Here is a 21284-nt window from a genome sequence, read left to right on the forward strand (position 1 = left end):
AAAAATCTCGCGAACGACACATCAAGTTTTTACAACGAGAATATTCTCACTTCGGGAACAATCTCGCGAACGGCACATCACTGTTCATAACAATATGTATTACATCTATATCAGTTACACTGTATCTATTCCCCGCGAGAGTTGTGTAACATTTGTTCAAACAAGCATTAGTATTTGTAAACATTGTCCATGTTTTGTAAACTGAATTCAGCAAGGCAGTCGCATGAGTAATCCGTTTCGGATTTCCGTTCCGATTGTCTTCAATTTACATTACATATAAAACCAATGTACCATTTGCACGTCCAATCGCTGTTGGTGTATACCCCTCAAACGTGCCTCAAACCGCAGCATGATTAGAGTGACATTATCTCTCTCTTTTGTACTAAGCTATACCGTTAGTGCGAAAGAGACATATATCTCTCGTTTCTTTCGTGGTAGGTGATGTACTAGGTATGTCTCTGTCCTACTGATTATTCTCATTAAGCTACGTTTTAAGGGGCATAGTTAGGTACGTAGGTAGAGTCCTAATTAGTTTGACATAACATTCGCTCTACAATCACATACCTGCATTAATACATGTACTCATGCCTGTAATCATGTTGGGGTAGGCAGAGCCAGAAGTTATTTAATTTTATGCCATGAAGCTGTCTCTTTTATTAGAGTTATCGAGATTTTAAGTGTACGGTCACGAGTACTAATATTTATACACTTTGATACCATGTCACATTAACTTTTTTGACAAATTAAACCGTAAGTCTCATTAATTGTCAAATATGATAGTGCGACAGGGTTCTGAAGTGGGTACACGATATTCCTCATGACTGTAGTAACCACCTATAACAATCTAAAAGCAGAAATGACACTACATAGTTCATTCACCTCCTCATATACCTCAAACACTTCATGAATGTTCGTCAGGAAATACCAGAATGTTCTAGAGTTTTCCAATTTCTGCTCGGCTTATTGTTTGTTACTATCGGCCTTTCCTTAGCTTGTCGTCGAATACTTTCTTAGATACATTTCCTTTGTCAGTCCTCAATCATCCGCCTGAGCTAACAGAACTATCGAATCAGACTTTAATAAGACGTCTCTTACAATGCAGCGAATTGAATCATATTTTTACAGATAGCAACATTCTTCTTACAACCGGGTAGTCACCCAGACTATTTATGAATTTTAATAAAGAAAAATGTAATAATAAGTCCGAAATTTTGTCACGTTTTTCTATGACGTCACAGGTTCCTTTTTCATACAAATTCCATAGTAATTTCGTGATTTGGTGTTTTGTAAAAAGTAACTGATTTGACTAGTTGGAAACTACCCGATAGCCACTTTAAAAATAGCAAGTTTGTTTATTTTCGATTTGTCGGTTGTAACTACGTTGTAACCTTTAACTAGAAGTGATAAGGTGTTCCCTTGACTCTTTTATTTAATTGATGCAGGACCGACCTTCGCGTTATCAGAAAAATGCACAAATGAGGTTAAGTAATACGTACTTGTTATCTTTATTGGAAAAAATTGGAAGGAATGTTTAACCTTGAACATTTGATTCTTACTTTCCTGTTCCTAATTTTATTCATGAGTCATCTTCATCAGGTAGGTAGGTAGGTAGGTAGGTAGGTGGGTGGGTAGGTAGGTAGGTGGGTGGGTAGGTAGGTAGGATGCATTTTATTTGTTTACCAACCGAAGAGCTTGTTGAAGGGATGCTCAATGCTTATAATTATACATTAAATTTGTTAGACGTAAGTATCAGGCATATTATTATTCTGCATCCCAAATTAATTGTAAGACAAGTTTGTTTTAAGAATCAAGATACAGTGAAAACCATTCTAGAAAGACCGTGTTAGTATGAATTTCCTTTTTTATTCATTTACGCCACAAGTCTTGAACGTAGTCTCAATATCAATTGATGATATATTTTTTAAGAACGTCTAGGGCCCTGTGGCGAGGTTTTTTTCAGCTACTTTTCCTCGGCTATATAGGTTGAAAAGCTGCAATAGTTTTAGGCGGATGAGACGTTAGACTAAAAATATATTTATGAAAAAATTGTCGATTGAATGCATTGATGTAAATATGTTACTATAGTAACACTGGAACTGTTCTATGTTATCTATTGAATAAATATATATTTCAGTATGAGTATGATAATGGTGAGATATGGACAGATGCGATCATATCCTATAACATAGTTATCTTGATTTACACGAGCAGAAGTTTTAGCTGTCGACTTGAATGAATTAAATATAAAACACATACATGAACAGCCTATATATACGTCCCACTGCTGGGCACAGGCATCCCCTTGCGGCACGATGGGTGGTGACGATGGTATTCCGACGTGCCGGCAGAGTAGATGTGATAAACGATGACAAAATAACTTATAAACTTCAGCAGGAATATATAGTTTATTAATAACACTTCAACAAATCCAGAATTATCTCTAATTCTGGATTTGTTGAAGCACGGCCAGATCTAAACAATATAATATGTTGTTCTTATGAAGGTCGGGGATGCAATGAGCCAGTGTAAAATGAAAGGAAATGCGGAATGGAATGAGAATTTCGTAATTTAAAATGATTGATGGTTGGAACGAAAGGCCAGTATGTGCAGAGTTTGTACTCTGCTACACCCTCAATCAACCGAAGGGTAAGGAGCATACTCCACCACGCTGCTCCTCTGCGGGTTGGTGGAGGTGTTTTACGGCTAATAGACGGGACCATCGGCTTCAGGAATGAATAATCTTTTAATAATCTCTTTCGACGAAGAGTAATATTGATTAGTTGCTAATCCTCTGCGAGTTTGCCATTTATAAATTGTAAGTATATCTTATTGTTGCATTTTGTACCAAATGCGTTCCAATTTGCACATAGTAATTAAAGTGTATAAACATTGGTGTGCGTGCGGTTTGTGGTGATTCGAGCGGAGCCGGAGTGACCCACTAGTCTGCTAAAGTTTCTTAATACCGCTCATGTACCACAATATGTATTTTACGATTCAATACGATTCCGACGACCGACCTGATGACATATACAGGCGGCCAATCAGCTCACGACACTAAACACTTCAGAACCCCGATACCGACCCCGCCGGCGTGGTCGACGATTTCCCTCATTCAGCGCTTGTCGCTATCGACCCACTAGGGCCGTAGTTTCTTTAAAGTCTTCGAAGAATAAATACTAACAACTATTAAACAGAACGACTAGTTCAGTACAATTAGTGATTATATTTCAATAAAGATAACATTTTACAGTAGTACCAATGCGCGGTAAGAATTAGATCTGTCAAAATACGTCAGCTAGTGTCGTGACGTTCATTAGCATAGTGATGTGTCAGTCGATATAAGGTCGATCGATTCTTTTCATTCTAAAACTACTAACAAACAGGATACTATTTCCCGATCGTGACTCAGTGTTCGTCAGATGATTCTGTGCTGATGTCATTAGAACGACGCGACTCTATTAATGTGTTCTTTTGATTTTAATAATATGAACAGACCATAAACAGCCTATATAATATTGTATCCCGCTTGGCAAAGACCTCCCCTCAACTGGAGGTTTACTCCAAACTGTTTCACTGATTTTTATTTCATGGTTCTTGCTTTTTCAATAGTTATTTTTGTTTTTTATCTATACAATAATTGTGTTCCGTTTATTTATGTGTCATTGTGTGTCATGTCGTGAGGAAACCCACATTCCCGAGAAATGCATTTTTGGGGGTTATGGGACCTAACCTGTATTGGGCTGGTTTTCACTTCGCGGGTTGCAAGGTCAGACAGTCGCTTCTGTAAAACCTGGACCTGTCAAATCTTAGGTTAGGTAAGCGGACCCCGTGAAAAACGGGATAATGCTAGGGAGATGATGATGTGTACATGCCATTTACCACCTGTGTGGCCGTGGTACGGCCACGAGCATTAATATGTGTACACTTTGGTACCATGTCACATTAATTTTTTTGACAAGTTGAACTGTAAGTCTCACTAAATGTCAAATATGTTAGTGCGACAGGGTCCTAAAGTGGTTACATTATATTGCTCATGATTGTACAACCGCTTAGTACACCTGCCTGGTACACAGGGTTGTTTTCTCCCGATGGGCCAACCTTCGGATGGTACAACTAAATACATACCCCATGTAACATTTAATAAATGCTGGCACTGAAAATAAACGACATCCTAAATTAGGTCCAATTTTGTTTTGATAGATGTGTATTGTATGGTTGTGGGTTGTGGTTGATGTATTGAACCCAATAACCCAATATTATTAATACGTGATGCCATAATGAGTCTCCCAGCAGGGTAGTCCCCTCATTATCGGTGAGGATATATTGGGTATCGTTTGAAAATGGTTCGCTGTTTTCTCTTGTTTGCCAAACTAACAGCGAGCGATGTATTTTATTCGAAGTGAAATAAAATGTTGCGCAATAGAATTGAAAAGTAGAAACAAAAAATCAAAAATGTTTATTTCAGTAGCTTACAAAGTAATCTATAGACTAGGGCTAGGACCTACCTGGTAGATATGCAAGATATATGTGTCAGGTGGCCTTGCTCTTCTATATCTATTAACAATATAAATCTTCTTCTTCTATCATCAACCCTGGTGTCAGGGTTACTATAGAGCCGCCAAAGGCCCCTGACATGGCTCATGTAACGACTACTTACTTACATCGGCTTAACGTGCCTTTCGAAGCACGGATCATCTTACTTTCGGACAATCTGGTGATTAGGCAGTAATGTCCTAACCAAACTAGGGACCACAAAGTAATTTTTGTGATATGTCCCCACCGGGGACACGGAGGTCGTTAAACAATATAAAGAAAGACTTCGTATCAACGTACCTGCAAGTTATTTTTGATTACTTGTGGCTCAGCCAACTCCATAAGGGCGTGAGTTAGTGCATGTATGTAGTATTGAATAACAGACCGTTGTTCCAGGAAATAGAGGCGATCGAAGAACAATGGCGGACGGAGTCAGCGGAGCTGGTGACAGCGGTGGCGAGGTTGCAGGACGAAAACAAACGCCTGCGCCGGACCATCAACGCGCCCAACGATGGTGAGCGGATTTATTATCATTATGATAGTAAGTAAATAATATAAATAGTACAAAACGCACTCATTACTGTACAGTTCTATCTCATCACTTGTAGTATAGTAGCATTGTAGCAAAGTAGCATCCTCCATGCTACTTTTTAAGGAAAAATAGAGCAGTGGTTTCCCTCTTGCCTTCTGCCCCGCAGTACTCTGTTTGACGCGAGTGGAATGGCGCCCAGAGTTGTCATCCATTCATCACGAATTTATACCAAAAGTTTGTTATGTTCGAGTTAATATAAATTGCTGTCGTGGAAAGGTACGGTTTCATACAAGGTTGTATGGTAGTGGGCCCTGTTTTCCACTTTTAACTCATGGATGGCGTGTAAGGCTTCATACAAACTTCTTCTCGGCCCGTTGATAGCGTTCATTGATGTGTCGTTCCCGATAATGTTCCTGTTGTAAAAACCCTTTAATAGTAAGGATACTGGTTACTTTTTCATATTCAAACAGCATCTGTGGTCTAGTGGTTAGAGCGTTAGGCTCACGATCTGGAGGTCCGGGTTCGATTCCTGATGGGGACAGTTGAAATCACTTTGTGAGACTGTCCTTTTTTGTTAAGGATTTTCAGGCTTGAATCACCTGATTGTCTGAAAAAGTAAGATGATTCCGTGCTTCGGAGGGCACGCTAAGCCGTTCACAACTCAACACCTCCAGCAACTCGCAGTGGAGCAGCGTGGTGGAGTATGCTCCATATCCCCTCCGGTTGATTGAGAGGAGGCCTGTGCCCAGCAGTGGGACGTATTTAGGCTGTTTATGTATGTATGTATACTCTGATTCTGTCTGCTTAAAATCTATGTAATGAAGCTCTTTTTACATAAATTTCGCGCCTTCATTTGTTTTAAAAAAGGCGGGAATTCGGGCCCGATTTGTTTGCGTTATTCTGTACAGCTACGGTTTTTTAAATTAATTTTCTAAAGAGATGATAGGATGAAAAGAGTTCAGACCGTGAGGTGGCAATTAACAGTCAAGTCTTCAACAGCCTATAAACTACGTGTTTTCATGATATACTTAGCTCTATTTAAAAGAGCTCTTCAGAGATTCAGCGGCTCTACACGAATATAATTTTTCTACCCTGGCTTTCATGAATTTTCATAAAGTCGCCGCCGCACATTAATTACTTTTTTAAATACCCAGCTAACAAAATAAAGCACGTTCCTGCTTTTTATCACAAGATAAAATTGGTATATTTTTTGTACACTACTGGACTAAAGTCCTGTTGCCGGATTTTAATAACAGTCTACAAAAAATAATGGTTATTCATTATATTTAACATAAGTATCCAGAGTCAGAAAATAAAAGAAAACAATATGACAAAAATAACGATAGTGTCGCAAACAGCCTATCTCCGTAGAGAATTAGATAAAATTGCAGTGGCCACCCATGACACCCTTCCTCCTGAATCCGCCCTTGGTCTTAAGATGGATATGATGGACGGTATAAGTTACAAGACGGTATAAGAAGAACATAACTATTTCATTTTGGTTGGTTTGGCGCCCCCCCTATTTCCACTCGCACCGCCCTAGGGCCGCCACTGGCCACAATCACAATTCCATCGTTAGGTCATCATCACCCCATTAAAGTCCCCACTGCTGGGGCACTGGCCTTCCCTATGGATGGATAGGGAGATCGGGCCTTAAACCATCACGTGGGCCCAGTGCGGATGATGGTTATTAACGACTGCTAATGCAGCCGGGACCAACGGCTTAACATCCCTTCCGAAGCACGGAAGAGCTCGAGATGAAAACTTTTTTTTGTGGTCACCCATCCTATGACTGGCCTTTGCGAAAGTTGCTAACCGCTGCGCCACTGACCTCTTCGGTTATTGGTGGAATATCGTTAGGTCATTCCGTATTATTGGTTTTCAACAACTTTCAGCGGTATCGTGACATAAAGGCATAATGTATAAACACGAACATGACCGTGCTAAACGAATATACGTGTTATAGTTAGTGATTATTTAGAAGATATGAATGCATGGGATTAACTGTCTAAGAACTGATATTAGGCAGCTAAATTACTCAATTGTATATCAATATTTTATGTTTATTTTTATTTTTTTTAAAAGAACGTCTAGGGCCATATGCCGAGGTTTTTCTTGCAGCTTCTTTTCCCCGGCTATACAGGTTGTGAGAAGCTGCAGTAGTTTTAGGCGGATGAGACGTTCGTTATGTAAAAATTGACGATTCAAAGTGTAACTATGTTACCTACTGAATAAAGATATTTTTGAATTTGAATTTGAATATGTTATTCAACATGTCGATTAACCTGAGATTTTGCATACCTGCTAGCCGTTAAGTCAGTATGGTCCTGGGTGTCACTGGCTTGCTTCAAACAAAGAGTGGACTAACACAGTTGGCTCATTATAGTCGGCGACACGGCTCACCAACAATCACATTAGTTTAATAGAAAGCTCAGGTGAAGCGAGGATACTTAGTTCATCTTGCAATGGATGTACCTCTGTTGTGAGCTTTATGTTATGCCAGTTGTTATAAAACTACGTTTGCGCCAAGAAAGACTAGGGGTATTGTGGATATAATAAGAATAATACGCGCCAGTCAGTCATCAACAATAATACAATAAATGCAATATAAAATTTAAAAATAGAAGTCACAAAGGTACCTAAAACAACTAACTAATATGTGGTCAAATATATGTAACCTGAACTAACACACAAAAAAGATACTTTATAATGAAAGTTGACAAAGTGACAGTTATTTATTTTTATTTTCTTATTGTAAATGTCTAGTTTTCGAATATTAATTTACTAAAGTCATGGCTGTATGGTCCTCAGATCTTTGCCTGCCTTATATAAGGCGAATTTAAACAACAATAAAAACAAGACTAGTCAGAACTACAGACTGTCAGCAACAGTATGCCTGTCCGTTTGTATGTCAAATCACTGACCCGTTTCGTTCTACTCCCTAAGGTTGTTGCCGTGACGTAGACGGGGAAAGGTTAGGAGGTTTTGTTTACCAATTTTCAATGCTTATTTAACAAATAATCCGTGATTTTGAATGTATATTTGAGCTATATTTTTTACACGATAACGATAAAGGAGGGTTATGTCACCGCAGAAGTGGCGAGATGATTGGATACTTAATAAGAATTTTGTTCAAGTATCAGTCATTCCCTTGTCTGTAGGATATTTTTGCATAACCGCCCTTTACGCTCAAACAACCAACGCGACCTATGTTTACGTACACTAAGCTAAGCTAAGCTATCTTTACCACAACACAAACAAATTTATTAAAACCATAATAAAAGGGAATATAGAAGGAAATAAGGGAAGGGGAAGACCAAGAAGAGCTTACATGGAACAAATTAAAGAGAAGGCGAAGTCAAGGAATTCGCTTTTGATAGGCAAGAGTGGAGAATGCTACACCGACAAGAGCGTGGCTCTTAACTTAATGATGATGATGATGTGACCGCTGTGTGTGCATATTACATAGATATAGTGATGTTCCGAAAATGGCCGAGATCCTATGCCAATTGCCCTAAACGTTTCCTTACTACGGCATCCGACCATGGCTATCTTATGAACATCACATTGTCTAATATCTACTTATTTGAATTAAAATGGAGGAGAATTATTTTCTTGTTTCTTACTTTTTAGAGCGCAATTTTCCTTAGTCGGGTTTTATTTATAAACTATTTTTTTTGCTACTCAAATATATCTTCGGCTCACAATTAGCTACTTACATATATACTTTTAGGTTGAAGAACATTCTGGCAATAAAATGGCGCGAATGTCTGTCGTGCTTAGCTTTATATATGGAGACGTGTAGACCATAAAGAGTGAATGGGGCAAAACCACGTAATACTTAAAGAATCCAATACTTTTAGCGAAATGTTCCTTCTCTATTCGATTATTTGTAAAAGCCTAAAATGTTGCATGTTGTTTGTTACCGTAGGTGTAATGGTGACTGCTAAAAAAGCTATAAAGAAGTTAAAAGCTATTGCTTTTAAGGTGTACTGCTTATCACTCTTCTTTTTCTGTCGTGTTGTTGACTTAAGAGATCAATGACCGAACTTATCAACCTTGGTATCAGAGTTACTATTGAGCCGCCATGGCCCTTGTCATTACTTATGACCCTCATGGGTCGTCTGAGGTCGTGGTTCTTGACTGCTTACCACTAAGTAACATTATTTGAAAACTCGAACCTGTTTGGAAAAGAAAAAAATATTGTCATCTGAAGAGTTGTGTCTGTTTCAATCTTACTGATAAAATAGGCGTGACTTTACGTGCTGATTTATATCTGAAAAGTTGTCTTTATTACCCATAAACCACAAGATGGCGGTTTTACTATGAGACTGCAAAAACGACCTTATGCAATATCTTCTAGAACTAGATACTCTAACAAACGTTTTATAACATCGTACATAGGCGAATACATACAATCATCATCTCCCTTAGCGTTATCCCGTTTTTTAAGTAAACACCTAACCTAAAGATTTGACAGGTCCGGTTTTTCACAGCAGCGACTGCCTTTCTGTCCTTCCAACCCGCGAAGGGAATACCAGCCCAATATAGGTTATGACTTAATCTTAAATACATTTCTCGGGAATGTTGGTTTCCTCGCGGTGTTTTCCTTCACCGCTGAGCACGTGATAATTATTTATTATCCAAACATGAATTCGAAAACAAATTCGAAGATCATTTGGTTTAGGCCTATGCTGGGATTCGAACCTGCGACCTCAAATTGAGAGTCAAGCGTTCTACCTACTGGGCTACCACGGCTACCTACACGCATACATACATAGACGTACGCCAAAGTAATAGAAAACAAACTTGCAGCCACTTTTTCATACAAAGTCATAACATGGATATGATGAACCGTATGCGGACAGTGATCAGTCGCTCATATCTGTCTCTCTCTCTCTATTTAAGAGCTGCGCTCTTGTCGGTGGAGTAATCGCCATTCCTCTCTTCTTCCCGCTAAAACCTTCACCTCCCGATACGACACGACCTGCACCTTCTCTTTTATTTGTTTCATAAATGTTATCCTAGGTCTACCCCTTCCTCTTTTCCCTTCAATTTCATACATATCTGTACCAAAGACTAAAGAACAATACTATGTACAGAACAGTTATTCTCCGCCTCGCACCAATTCGTATCGGGCGCCGATCTCACCCACTATGGGTCTTGCTTTACTCTTAAATGGTCGTAAGCCGCTAAGGAGTAAGGGTGGTGTTCATAAACTAATCTCAGCTTCGAGACTGCCCTCAAGATCATGTCAATGTGACAGTTCTCATATAAAAACAGAGACTTGAGCATGATTTTTAGGGCAGTCTCAGCTGAGATTCGTTTATTAATACCACCCTAAGGGTGAGAGCGCACGTACTGTCTCTCGCTCGCGTTAGGCAGCACACGGTAAGAATGAGATTTTTGTAGGGAGTGTCCGAGCTGTTGCTATACAGTCCATCATGTTAGAGAAACCACAAATCCTTCTGTTGATTCTCACTAAGATAATCAGCAGAACGCGGTCTATGATATGCCTGCTTATTACAATAGCGTATCCTTCCTCAGGTACGAGCGCCCCGCCATCGCCGGCAAGGGAACACGATCAGGAGGTGCTGTCAAGATTAAGCAGCACGGCGGAGAAGCAACGCGCCACCCTGCGACACCAAGAGTTGCAGCTTCAGGAGAAACAGCAGCTGATTGAAAGCGTAAGTAATCATGTTTAGATATTCAATTACACAAAATGTAGGTACATACCGCTCCAAGGCGGGCAAAGCGTTGGGAACAATAAAATAATAGGGTAATTGTTTTTTACCTTATTAACTGTTCTTATATACTAGTTTGAAATGATATTTATTTTAAATACCTAATGGCCCCGATTGCTGCAGACAATTTTAAGGTATATCCATCATTTTCTTATCCGCCGAAAAGGAAAGGGACGGATTCAAGATTGAGTCAACAAGTTAATTTTAAAATGAATGAATAACCCGTGCGAATAAAATGTATCTCGCTGGTATGCAATCCGTTTGATGTGCTGTCTACTTAATTCTGTCAGGTTATTTGCCGATGTAAAATGTAGACGGTAGTTTTAGATTTCTGCTTAAAATTTACGTGTATTCCATAAATTTTGTGCCTGTCGATTACCCGTCCCTTTCTTTTTCAACGGATAAGAAAATGACAGGTATAACTTAAAATAAGATTAGATAGAATCTGCAGGAATTAGCACCATTGCGTTAGTAAAAAAGACACTTCAATTAAATTAAATTTCAATGAAATATTTTATTTTGAGTTTTTACACAACTCCTAAGTCCGAATGAACCGTCGCCTATTATGGTTTTAAATTATATCGGTAATAAAATGCATTATTGTTGTTTATGTCTTAAAACTCGCAATTAACAATACCTCAAGAGCACAATCTATTACAGCGACATTAAGTCCAAAAATAGCTGCTTCTCCTTTTATCTTCAAGCGATAAATGCACGTATGACCTTTATGACGACCAAAGTCATTAAGCGGGCAAACACCATTCAAGTTTATGGCGATAGACAACTTTACGAGCTTTGCTGTAAGGTTGAAATTGAAGATAAAACTTAGCTAGAGGTTTGTATGTGACCTGGTTCGGCGAAATTGGTTGAATATCCAGTCTAAACTTAGATCTTACAGGTTGTGTTTTTAGCTAAGTTTTAGTATGAAATATTCAGGTTTTTATTTGGTAGACAGACTGATTGAAAGTTCTTTTTAGTGTTTATATATAACTGGCTGAGTATAGACTTAGTACTCACTTTTATTAACGTTTAGCTTGCTGGGATGTAAGTCATGCTACTTACATCTAAGGCCTTGAATATCTGATGGGCTCTAAACCACTGTGGTCCTGTGTCAACGCCTTGCTTCTCAAACGCGGATCGATCCCCGATATTAATTTATTTTACGTACAATTTTCACTAATGGCTTGACCACTATACAGGGTGTTAGTGACATCGTAACGAAAACTTTAAGGGATGATTCAGACCACGATTCTGAGTTGATATCAAATGGAATTTTCCGTCGCAAAAGTATAATATAAAAAACACAAAAATTCTCATGAATTTTCCGACAGGAAATTCCGCTTAATAATCAACTCAGAATCATGGTCAGAATAATCCCCCTCAGTATTCGTTACGATGTCACTAACACCCATACTTACTTGTATGTCGTTGTTCTGCAAAAGCGATTTACAAATTGGGACCCAAGATGTCACTTAGAAATAAATTTAAAGAAATTAATATTTTAACTTTGGCATCACAATATATCTTTGAAAACTTAATATATGTAAAAAAACATATAGGATTATTTGCAAAAAATAGCGATCGGCACATTGTTAATACCAGGAATAAAAATAAACTTGCTTTACAAGTCAGTCGATTACATAAGATTACTAAATCTTTTAAGGGGCAATGTATACGTTTTTACAATAAGATTCCCATTGACATTCAGAATTTGCCTTTCAACTGTTTTAAGACAGTAGTTGAACAAAAACTTTACAAAAAAGGTTATTATAAAGTTAGTGATTATTTAGAAGATATGAATGCATGGGATTAACTGTCTGAGATCTGATATTAGGCAGCTAAATTACTCAATTGTATACCAATATTTTATGTTTACTTTTATTTTTTTTTAAAGAACGTCTAGGGCCCTGTGCCGAGGTTTTTCTTGCAGCTTCTTTTCCCCGACTATACAGGTTGTGAGAAGCTGCAGTAGTTTTAGGCGGATGAGACGTTCGATATGTAAAATTGACGATTCAAAGTGTAACTATGTTACCTATTGAATAAAGATATTTTTGAATTTGAATTTGAATATGGCTACCAGTATGTACTGGTACGGGGTGTAAGTGACATCGCAACGAATACTGATGGGGCCCTGTATAGCCGGGGATACAGCTCATCCCCGGTATTACGGTAGTCTAATAGAAAGCTCGATGAGGAGCGATGAATGTACCTCTGACTATCCCAATAGGGAGTATAAACGTGAGCTGATGTTATGTTCTGAACCACTGAATCCGAATTTTGTTCGCTTGTTACCCGATACCGGGAAAACGGTCGTCTTTTTATTTATTTTCATGGGATAATAAACATTTATACATGATATGTTAACAATAGGTGTAGGATATTTTCACATAAGTACATGTACAATCAACTACATTATCCACGTATTAGAGTCTCGGCGTCTGATGCCACATTGGAATAACGCTAGGGGAAATCTCTGTTTCATAGTATATGCTTTATGAGTTTGAATTCATGTTTGGATTACAAAAAATTGTAATCACGTGGTTTGCAGGATTTGTGCCCGGTTGATGGCAACAGGCTCGCTCCCTATTACATGGGACTTAAACATAGCTGGCGAGGAGTGGGTGTATACTATACACCTCTGCCTACCCCTCCGGGTATACAGGCGTGATGTACCATTATCACCAGCCCATTAACGTCCCCACTGCTGGGGCACGGGCCTTCCCTATGGATGGATAGGGAGATCGGGCCTTAAACCACCACGCGGGCCCAGTGCGGATTGGTGGTTATTAACGACTGCTAATGCAGCCGGGACCAACGGTTTAACGTGTCTTCCGAAGCACGGAGGAGCTCGAGATGAAAAAAAAAACTTTTTTTTCGTGGTCACCCATCCTATGACCGGCCTTTGCGAAAGTTGCTTAACTTCGACAATCGCAGACCGAGCGCGTTTACCGCTGCGCCACCGAGCTCCTCCGTGATGTATATGTATGTGTATTTTTTATATAACTTTCAGTTGTATCATTTGTCTCCCTCTCAGTAGTGAGTCCATGGGTATCGTACATTTCATCTTTATTTGTGACTAGGGAAATGAACTGAAAGTTTTCGTACGTAGCTGCGGGCTTTTGTATTAAGATTTATAGTTGTGATACACTTCCTCTACACGATAGTGCTTCGACTTAAAACTTAAAGTTAACCTTCCTTAACACTTAAATGCGACCTATAAGCAATTGCATCATCATTTCATCAATGATTCGCCTCTTTTAATGCGATCATTGAAGGACTTGGAGAGCCTACTTCAGTCTGTGCATTATTCCCAAGCTTGGATATTATAGACTGAATAAGCATTTACTAGGTAAGCATGTTCCGATTTCTTCAGCATATAAAAATATGGAACGTTTCTTATAAATAACACACGTAACATAAACAGCCTATATACGTCCCACTACTAGGCACAGGCCTCAAGACAATGCCCCCCTCGGGAATCGAACCCGGACCTCAAGATCATGAGCCCAACGCTCTAACTACTAGACCACATCGGCTGTTTTTTGTAAAGTCACTAACATAAGTCGAGAAACTGCTTTTATTTTTCGAAGCATTTTCTTACACTTACAAGCCACCGTCCGTACCTTTCTATGAAGATAAATAGATTGCTTACTTTTCCGACTGTACAGTCATGAGCATTATAAGGTACCCACTTTAGCACTCTGTCGCACTAACATATTTGACATTTAGTGAGACTTACAGTTCAATTTGTCAAAAAAGTTAATGTGACATGGTACCAAAGTGTATAGATAACTACGTAGGTTTGCATCGTGATCAGTGACTTCAAGGAGGGAATGTTCCTGTTGTAAAAACTCTTTAATTGTAAACACATTGTGGCCGCTTTTCTTGTTCTTTCTTGTACTCTAGTCTTATCTGCCTAAAGGTACATAAACTGCCTATATACGTCCCACTGCTGGGCACAGGCCTCCCCTCAATCAACTGGAGGGGGCATGGAGCATACTCCACCACGCTGCTCCACTGCGGGTTGGTGGAGGTTTTTTACGGCTAATAGCCGAGACCAACGGCTTAACGTGCCCTCCGAAGCACGGAATCATCTTATTTTTGCGGACAATCAGGTGATTTAAGCCTGAAAAGTCCTTACCAAACAAAGGACAGTCTCACAAAGTGATTTCGACAATGTCCCCGTCGGGAATCGAACCCGGACCTCCAGATCGTGAGCCTAACGCTCTAACCACTAGACCATGGAGGCCTAAAGGTAATAAAGCACTTTTTACGTAAGTTTTGCGCCTGTTTTCTGCCGGGAACGGCACTTCACTGGCCGTGATGATATCAGGGATTGTGGGAATCCCAACGGGTATAAGGAAAGCTCCCTTTTAAAAATACTGCTTTATTTGGTTAGATTCACTCAGATTACCGTATTGTCCTTTTGTTGGTTGAGATATAATGGCTCTCAGAAATGAAAATAAGATTAAATTCGCATTTGCCTTAATTGTTTGTTGAATGATTATGATGTTTTTTGCTGGTTTTCATATTTATGAGTTATTTTATTTTACAAGCGGTTTCGTTACAAGGGTCGGAAATTGATTAATGCAAATTGTTTCTTGATATTCATCCTACCACGTCATGTCGAATACCCATAGGGGAAAGCGCGGTAATTACGGAAATCTAAGCGATATTTGAAATAAAAATAATAATTTAGATATTCTTCTTCTTTGCGAGTCGATGGCGATCGATACTAGATATAGATATTAGTTCCTGATTATAACCTAAGTACTTTGTACCATTGTTTATGAAAAATAATAAAAGTTGAAAATGGATTTTCCAATAAAGAATTGTTTACTAAAATGTTTATCAAACAGTGTTAATGTCTGATAAAACGGAAATCTTGATAGTTATCTATGCTGTAGCATTATGATAATTTAGACGTTTCCTCCCTGCCAGTTTTATCAACCAAAAGTATTTTTTGCAGGTATTTCTTATTTATTTATTTATTTACAAATACAAACAAACCTGAATGTTCAGGTAGTGGTAAAAAGGTGTAGAGCTCATTTAGTTTAGTTTATCTATGACAAAAATAATAATTTCTATCACCGCTTCACTTACGCCATCTATTGTTGCTGAGCGAAGGTCCCAACACCCTTAAACGCATCCACATAATATCAGCGTCGTAGTTCACGCCGCGACTTGTGCTGAGTGAGGCCCTTTTATCTCAGGACGTCCACCACCACCTTATGATCATTTCGACTAACATCCGTCTTGCTTTTTTGTAATTGTTTTAGTGGAAATTTGATATGATGTTGTTGTCTTTTTTTGTGTGTGGCGTCCTTTCATAATAAACTATTTCTATTCTATTCTAAACGTCCCATGCTGTCCCATATATACCCATGCGCGGTGTTGAAGCGTCGCTTATTAACACTTTGTCTTATGTTTCACCGGCTTAATATTGCCATGAAAAATTACATACTTACCTCTTAAGCTTCCTCAATTCCTAACGCTTGGATGGTGTAAACACACGTTTAGTACAGAACAAGCAAAATTGTTTACATATATCGTCATACAAGGTGCGTCATACTCTCAAATGCAGTCCAAACATAATGTGTACACTTTCCAACTATATTTCAAGGCGATAAGGTGCAAAATTTAAATACAACTTGTACTGTGCAATGAATTGTATAGCTGCTTCAAAGTGTTGGACTGTATTTTAAAGAATTAAAGTTTAAAATGGATTAAAGGATAAGTTTGCATAGTACATTTCTAGTATGGATTCATCGAACCGTTGGTGTTCTAATCGGTTGTTTGAAGTCATTTTTTGCATTATATATTAGGGCTTATTTATGTTTAGAAATGGTAAATCATATGTATGAACGACTTAACATGATTTATTAAAGGGGTCGTAATACTCGTAATATCAAGTAGCTTGTTCTTTAAGTCATTGTGGTCCTGCGGTTCATCGGCTTGCTTCTCAAACGGGGAGCGCCATTTTGAATTTCAGTACCGGACTTGCAACGATAAGTTATTAATTTATCTTAAGTGCAGTTTTCACTAACACAGTTGTCTCGACCATTATAGACGGAGATACGGCTCACCACTTATCATGTTGGTCTAGCAGAAAGTTCGGTGAGGTGTGGGTACTCTGACTACCCCAATTGGGATATTGTCGTGAGCGTATGTTTTTTTTTACAGTACATTAAAAAGGATCACAATATAGATTACAATTAAAAATGCCTCTCCATTTTGTGATTTCCAGTATTTCAGTGTTGTGTTTGTGAAGTAAATTACCGTTTACAAAACAAAGACTTCGAAGAAATTTACGTGTGTTCTTTGTTAGACTATAAGTCTCTTGATAATCGCATAAAACAATACACGTAATCACGCTCCAAAGGTAGAGCTCGTCAAATCTTTAATCTGCATACACTAAAAGAGTACCTGCTTGAGGTCTAACTCGTTCTTTGAGTGGTACCCAAAAGAAAATTGCTACTTAAGGATACAAGGTGTTAGTGAGATCGTAACGAAAACTCTAAGAGATGATTCAGACAATGACTCTGAGTTGATATCAAGTGGAATTTTCCGTCGCAAAAGCAAGGAATTGAAAATAATTTCAAATAACACAAAAATAATTCGTTAATTTTCCGACGGAAAATTCCACTTGATATCAACTCAGAATCATAGTCTGAATCATCTCCCTCAGTATTCGTTACGATGTCACTAACACCCTGTTTGTTGCCTTAATTATTAAATTAAAAGTACATTGATCGTATGACTTGTATTTTTGAGTCTACTAACACAGACTTTCGCAGTTTACAAGGAGGCTTAGGTCAACTAGAAGATACGCAACATTTACATGTAAATAAAATATTATTACACACGGTGATGCTCGCCAGATCTGTTACTTGCTGAACTTGGCTTGATACTCTCCCGCGTGTCTAGATTGTGGGTGTTCTTATATTTTATTTCATACTTATATAACAAAAATGTACATTTATTATGTGAGAAGGTATTAATATAAATATAATAATAATTTTTGTGATATTTTTTATATTTTAATAGATTTTATTTGTTTTATTTGATTTGATTTTATTTATTATTTTAATTAAATTGAATGTTTTATTATGTAAATTATGGATCATTGTAATCTGTAATAAAGCATTATTTTTTTATTTAATTTAATTATCAAGCATCCCGTGTAGGTTTATGTATATGCTATTGATCTACGAATTCTACGATGTATATCTTATTATTGGTACGTAAGACTAGAGAAAATCAGAACTTTTCCATCTTTTATCATTGGACAAATTGGTTACCAACAGAAAGATAATATAAAAGTCTGTTCAGTATCACGTTCCAATGGAAATATTACGCCAAATTGAATGCCATTAGCTCTATTTTGTTGCGTATGATGAATCATTATTGACAACTGGTGTTGCGATGACATTACTAGTATGCTAGTGATGTCAAATTTGTTTTTACCATGTTTGTAGTTGAATCGTGATCATGCTTTTAATGTACCTAGATAAATACCTAAATGATTGTTAGTTTGGATAATAGGATTGCGAAAGCAGTATATAAAGCGAAGGTTGGTGGTGGGGCTTACGGAGGAAGACATACATCATGCCTATTTCCCACTGGGTAAAGCAGAGACTATAGAATTCCATTTGCTTCGATCCTGACACACTTCTCTTGCTTCCTCCACATTCATCAATCGCTTCATACACGCACGCCGGTTCAGAGTAGACAAAACACATACACAAACTCACGACACAAACACACACATAATATTACGGCGATACGCCTCACCACCTATCACGTTGGTCTAACAGAAAGCTCGATGAAGTGTGGATACTTAGTTCATATTGCAATGGTTGTACCTCTGACTACCCCATTTGGGACATAGTCGTGAGCTTATCTTATGTTGTAAGATCCAATTCTCGTAAACCCTATTTATTTTCTTTTTCTTCGCATATTTTCTATGGCTCAGAATTCACATCTAAGTGTATGAAAACCTAACAAGATTGGTTGTCTCAACCACAGGAAATTCCCTTGGGAACGCACACAATTTTCTTAAAAATACTTACGTAACAAAGGATATTGTTTATGTTAGTTTTTTCTTTTATGTTTGTTCATATCGCTGTTAGTCGCGTAGCGTGGGAGGGTCAAGGCGAAGTTATAATTGTACATAATGTTTGCGTTGCTCTGGGGGGGTTAAAAAGGCCACATCGTAGCAATTCATCTAAAAAAGCAATATTGCAATTTGTCATTTGCGCATATAAAAGTAAGTGCGCAATGCAAATAAACGTCAAATAGCAATATTGCTTTCTTAGATGAATTGCTTCGATGTGGCCATTTTAACCCCCCTGGTCTTAGATACAGTTCTATTATGTGAGTTGTGAGATCGCTGTTCTACCTCACCATACCTCGCCATGTGAATACAGGGTGTTACTGACATCGTAACGAAAACTTGATAGATAAACTCAGTATTAACAAACGGAAAATTCTACTTGATATTAACTCAGAATCATGATCTGAATCATTCCCCTGAGTGTTCGTTACGATGTCACTTACACCCTGTATAGTCGTGCGTGAGCGTGTTATGTTATTCAAAATAAGTTATACGACGTAATATTCTTCTATCGTGTGGGTTGTGAGGTGAATTACCAACCTCATCAACCCTGGTGTCAGACTTTAATGAGCCGCAAAGGCCCCTGACATGACTCATGTAACGATTACTCACATCAGTACGTAGTAACCGGAACCAACGATTTAACGTGCCTTCCGAATCACAGATCATCTTTCTTTCGGACGATCAGGTGATCAGCCTGTAATGTCCTAAGCAAACTGGGGATCACAAAGTGATTTTTGTGATATGAATAATAATAAAAAGAATAATAGTACGAAATAAAGGATAATAATAAAACACTTTATTGCACACACAAGACATTAACACATGAAACTTATTCTAAGGTGGGCAAATGCGGCCTGAGGTTAAAAAAAAGTGGGCAAAGAATCATCATCATCATCGGCCCATTAACGTCCCCACTGCTGGGGCACGGGCCTTCCCTATGGATGGATAGGGAGATCGGGCCTTAAACCATCACGCGGGCCCAGTGCGGATTGATGGTTATTAACGACTGCTAATACAGCCGGGCTCAACTGCTTAACGTGCCTTCCGAAGCACGGAGGAGCTCGAGATGAAAACTTTTTTTTTGTGGTCACCCATCCTATGACCGGCCTTTGCGAAAGTTGCTTAACTTTCTGCGCCACCGAGCTCCTCCAAAGGCAAAGAATATATTGTTATTATATTCCCATCCCAATCTAGGTATAACATTCCCCAATCAATCTACGTGTCCGCCCACTTAGGACTCGTCTTTATTTTGATTTATTTTCCTATGATTACTGTTCGTTCATCCCTGTATTTTTCTTAAGCATGACATTGACATGACACGGGACAAAATTGGAAGAACATAACGATAAGTGTTACTTTCAAGGTTTTCGACATGATATTACTAAGAATGTATAAAGAAATCAACAATTTGATTGATGCGTGACTTATAACTATGTCACAAGTCAAATATTGATTGATAGGTGGATTAAAATTACATTTCATTACAAATTAAAAAGTAAAATCAATGATATTACATGCACAGGGTGTTAGTGACATCGTAACGAAAACTTTGGGGGATGATTCAAATCATTCTGAGTTGGTATCAAGTAGAATTACTTTCGGAAAATTAATGGAAATATTAGTGTTTTTTTTGATTTTCAGTTCCATATTTTGGCGATCTAAACAATGTTACTTACGTACATCCCATACAAGTACGTACAGGTAGCCATACGAGTACGAATGGGGGTGTTAGTGATACCGTAACGAATACTGAGGGGGATGATTTAGCTCATTATTCTGAGTTAATATCAAGAATATTCCATCAAGAATATCATCAAGTATATTAGGTATATTTCATCACAAAAGTAAATAAGAACTAATTAAGATTTAACTCAGAATTATGAGCTGAATCATCTCCCTCAGTATTCGTTCGGTAGTATTCGTTTCGGTTCGTTACGGTTCAGTTCGAGGTTTTTATTGCGAATAAATAAATGATTATGAATAAGTATCACTAACACCCTGTAAATATGGAAAATTCATACGTTGCTCATCAATATATTACGTTTCATATCTTTTAATCCGTGAGATGTTTCAATTTGTTTGGGTGTGGTTTGATGGATGGCCCGTCTCGCCCTTGGCACCTTGTCATATATATCTTTCTACGTAAACTGGAAATGTCACATGTCTTACACACGTAGAATTTTCATATACCTAACATAGATATACCTACGTATTTAATACCCACAATGACGGACTTTCCAGGCTACGCGCGTTCCTTAAAAACAATGTAGATGGCGCTGTACAGATTTTCCTTCGTTTAATCTTCTAATTTCATGGATAACAGACACATGCATCTTTCTATCTTTGTTTTTGGGTA

At 38.2% G+C, this 21284-nt stretch overlaps 1 protein-coding gene across 3 annotated transcripts in view; it reads left to right on the forward strand.

Moving 5' to 3' along the window:
• Window positions 1-21284, forward strand: part of LOC126376004 (RILP-like protein homolog) — a 47677-nt gene that overhangs the window by 8265 nt on the left and 18128 nt on the right. For 2 of the 3 annotated variants that reach the window (XM_050023153.1, XM_050023155.1), the window contains exons 2-3: window positions 4930-5074; window positions 10613-10752. In XM_050023153.1, coding sequence (XP_049879110.1) covers window positions 4930-5074; window positions 10613-10752 — 285 coding nt within the window. The remainder of the gene's footprint in view (window positions 1-4929; window positions 5075-10612; window positions 10753-21284) is intronic. The other variant, XM_050023154.1, reaches the window with a different exon arrangement.

This window comes from Pectinophora gossypiella, chromosome 20 (genome assembly GCF_024362695.1).
Source record: "Pectinophora gossypiella chromosome 20, ilPecGoss1.1, whole genome shotgun sequence".
NCBI lineage: Eukaryota > Metazoa > Arthropoda > Insecta > Lepidoptera > Gelechiidae > Pectinophora > Pectinophora gossypiella.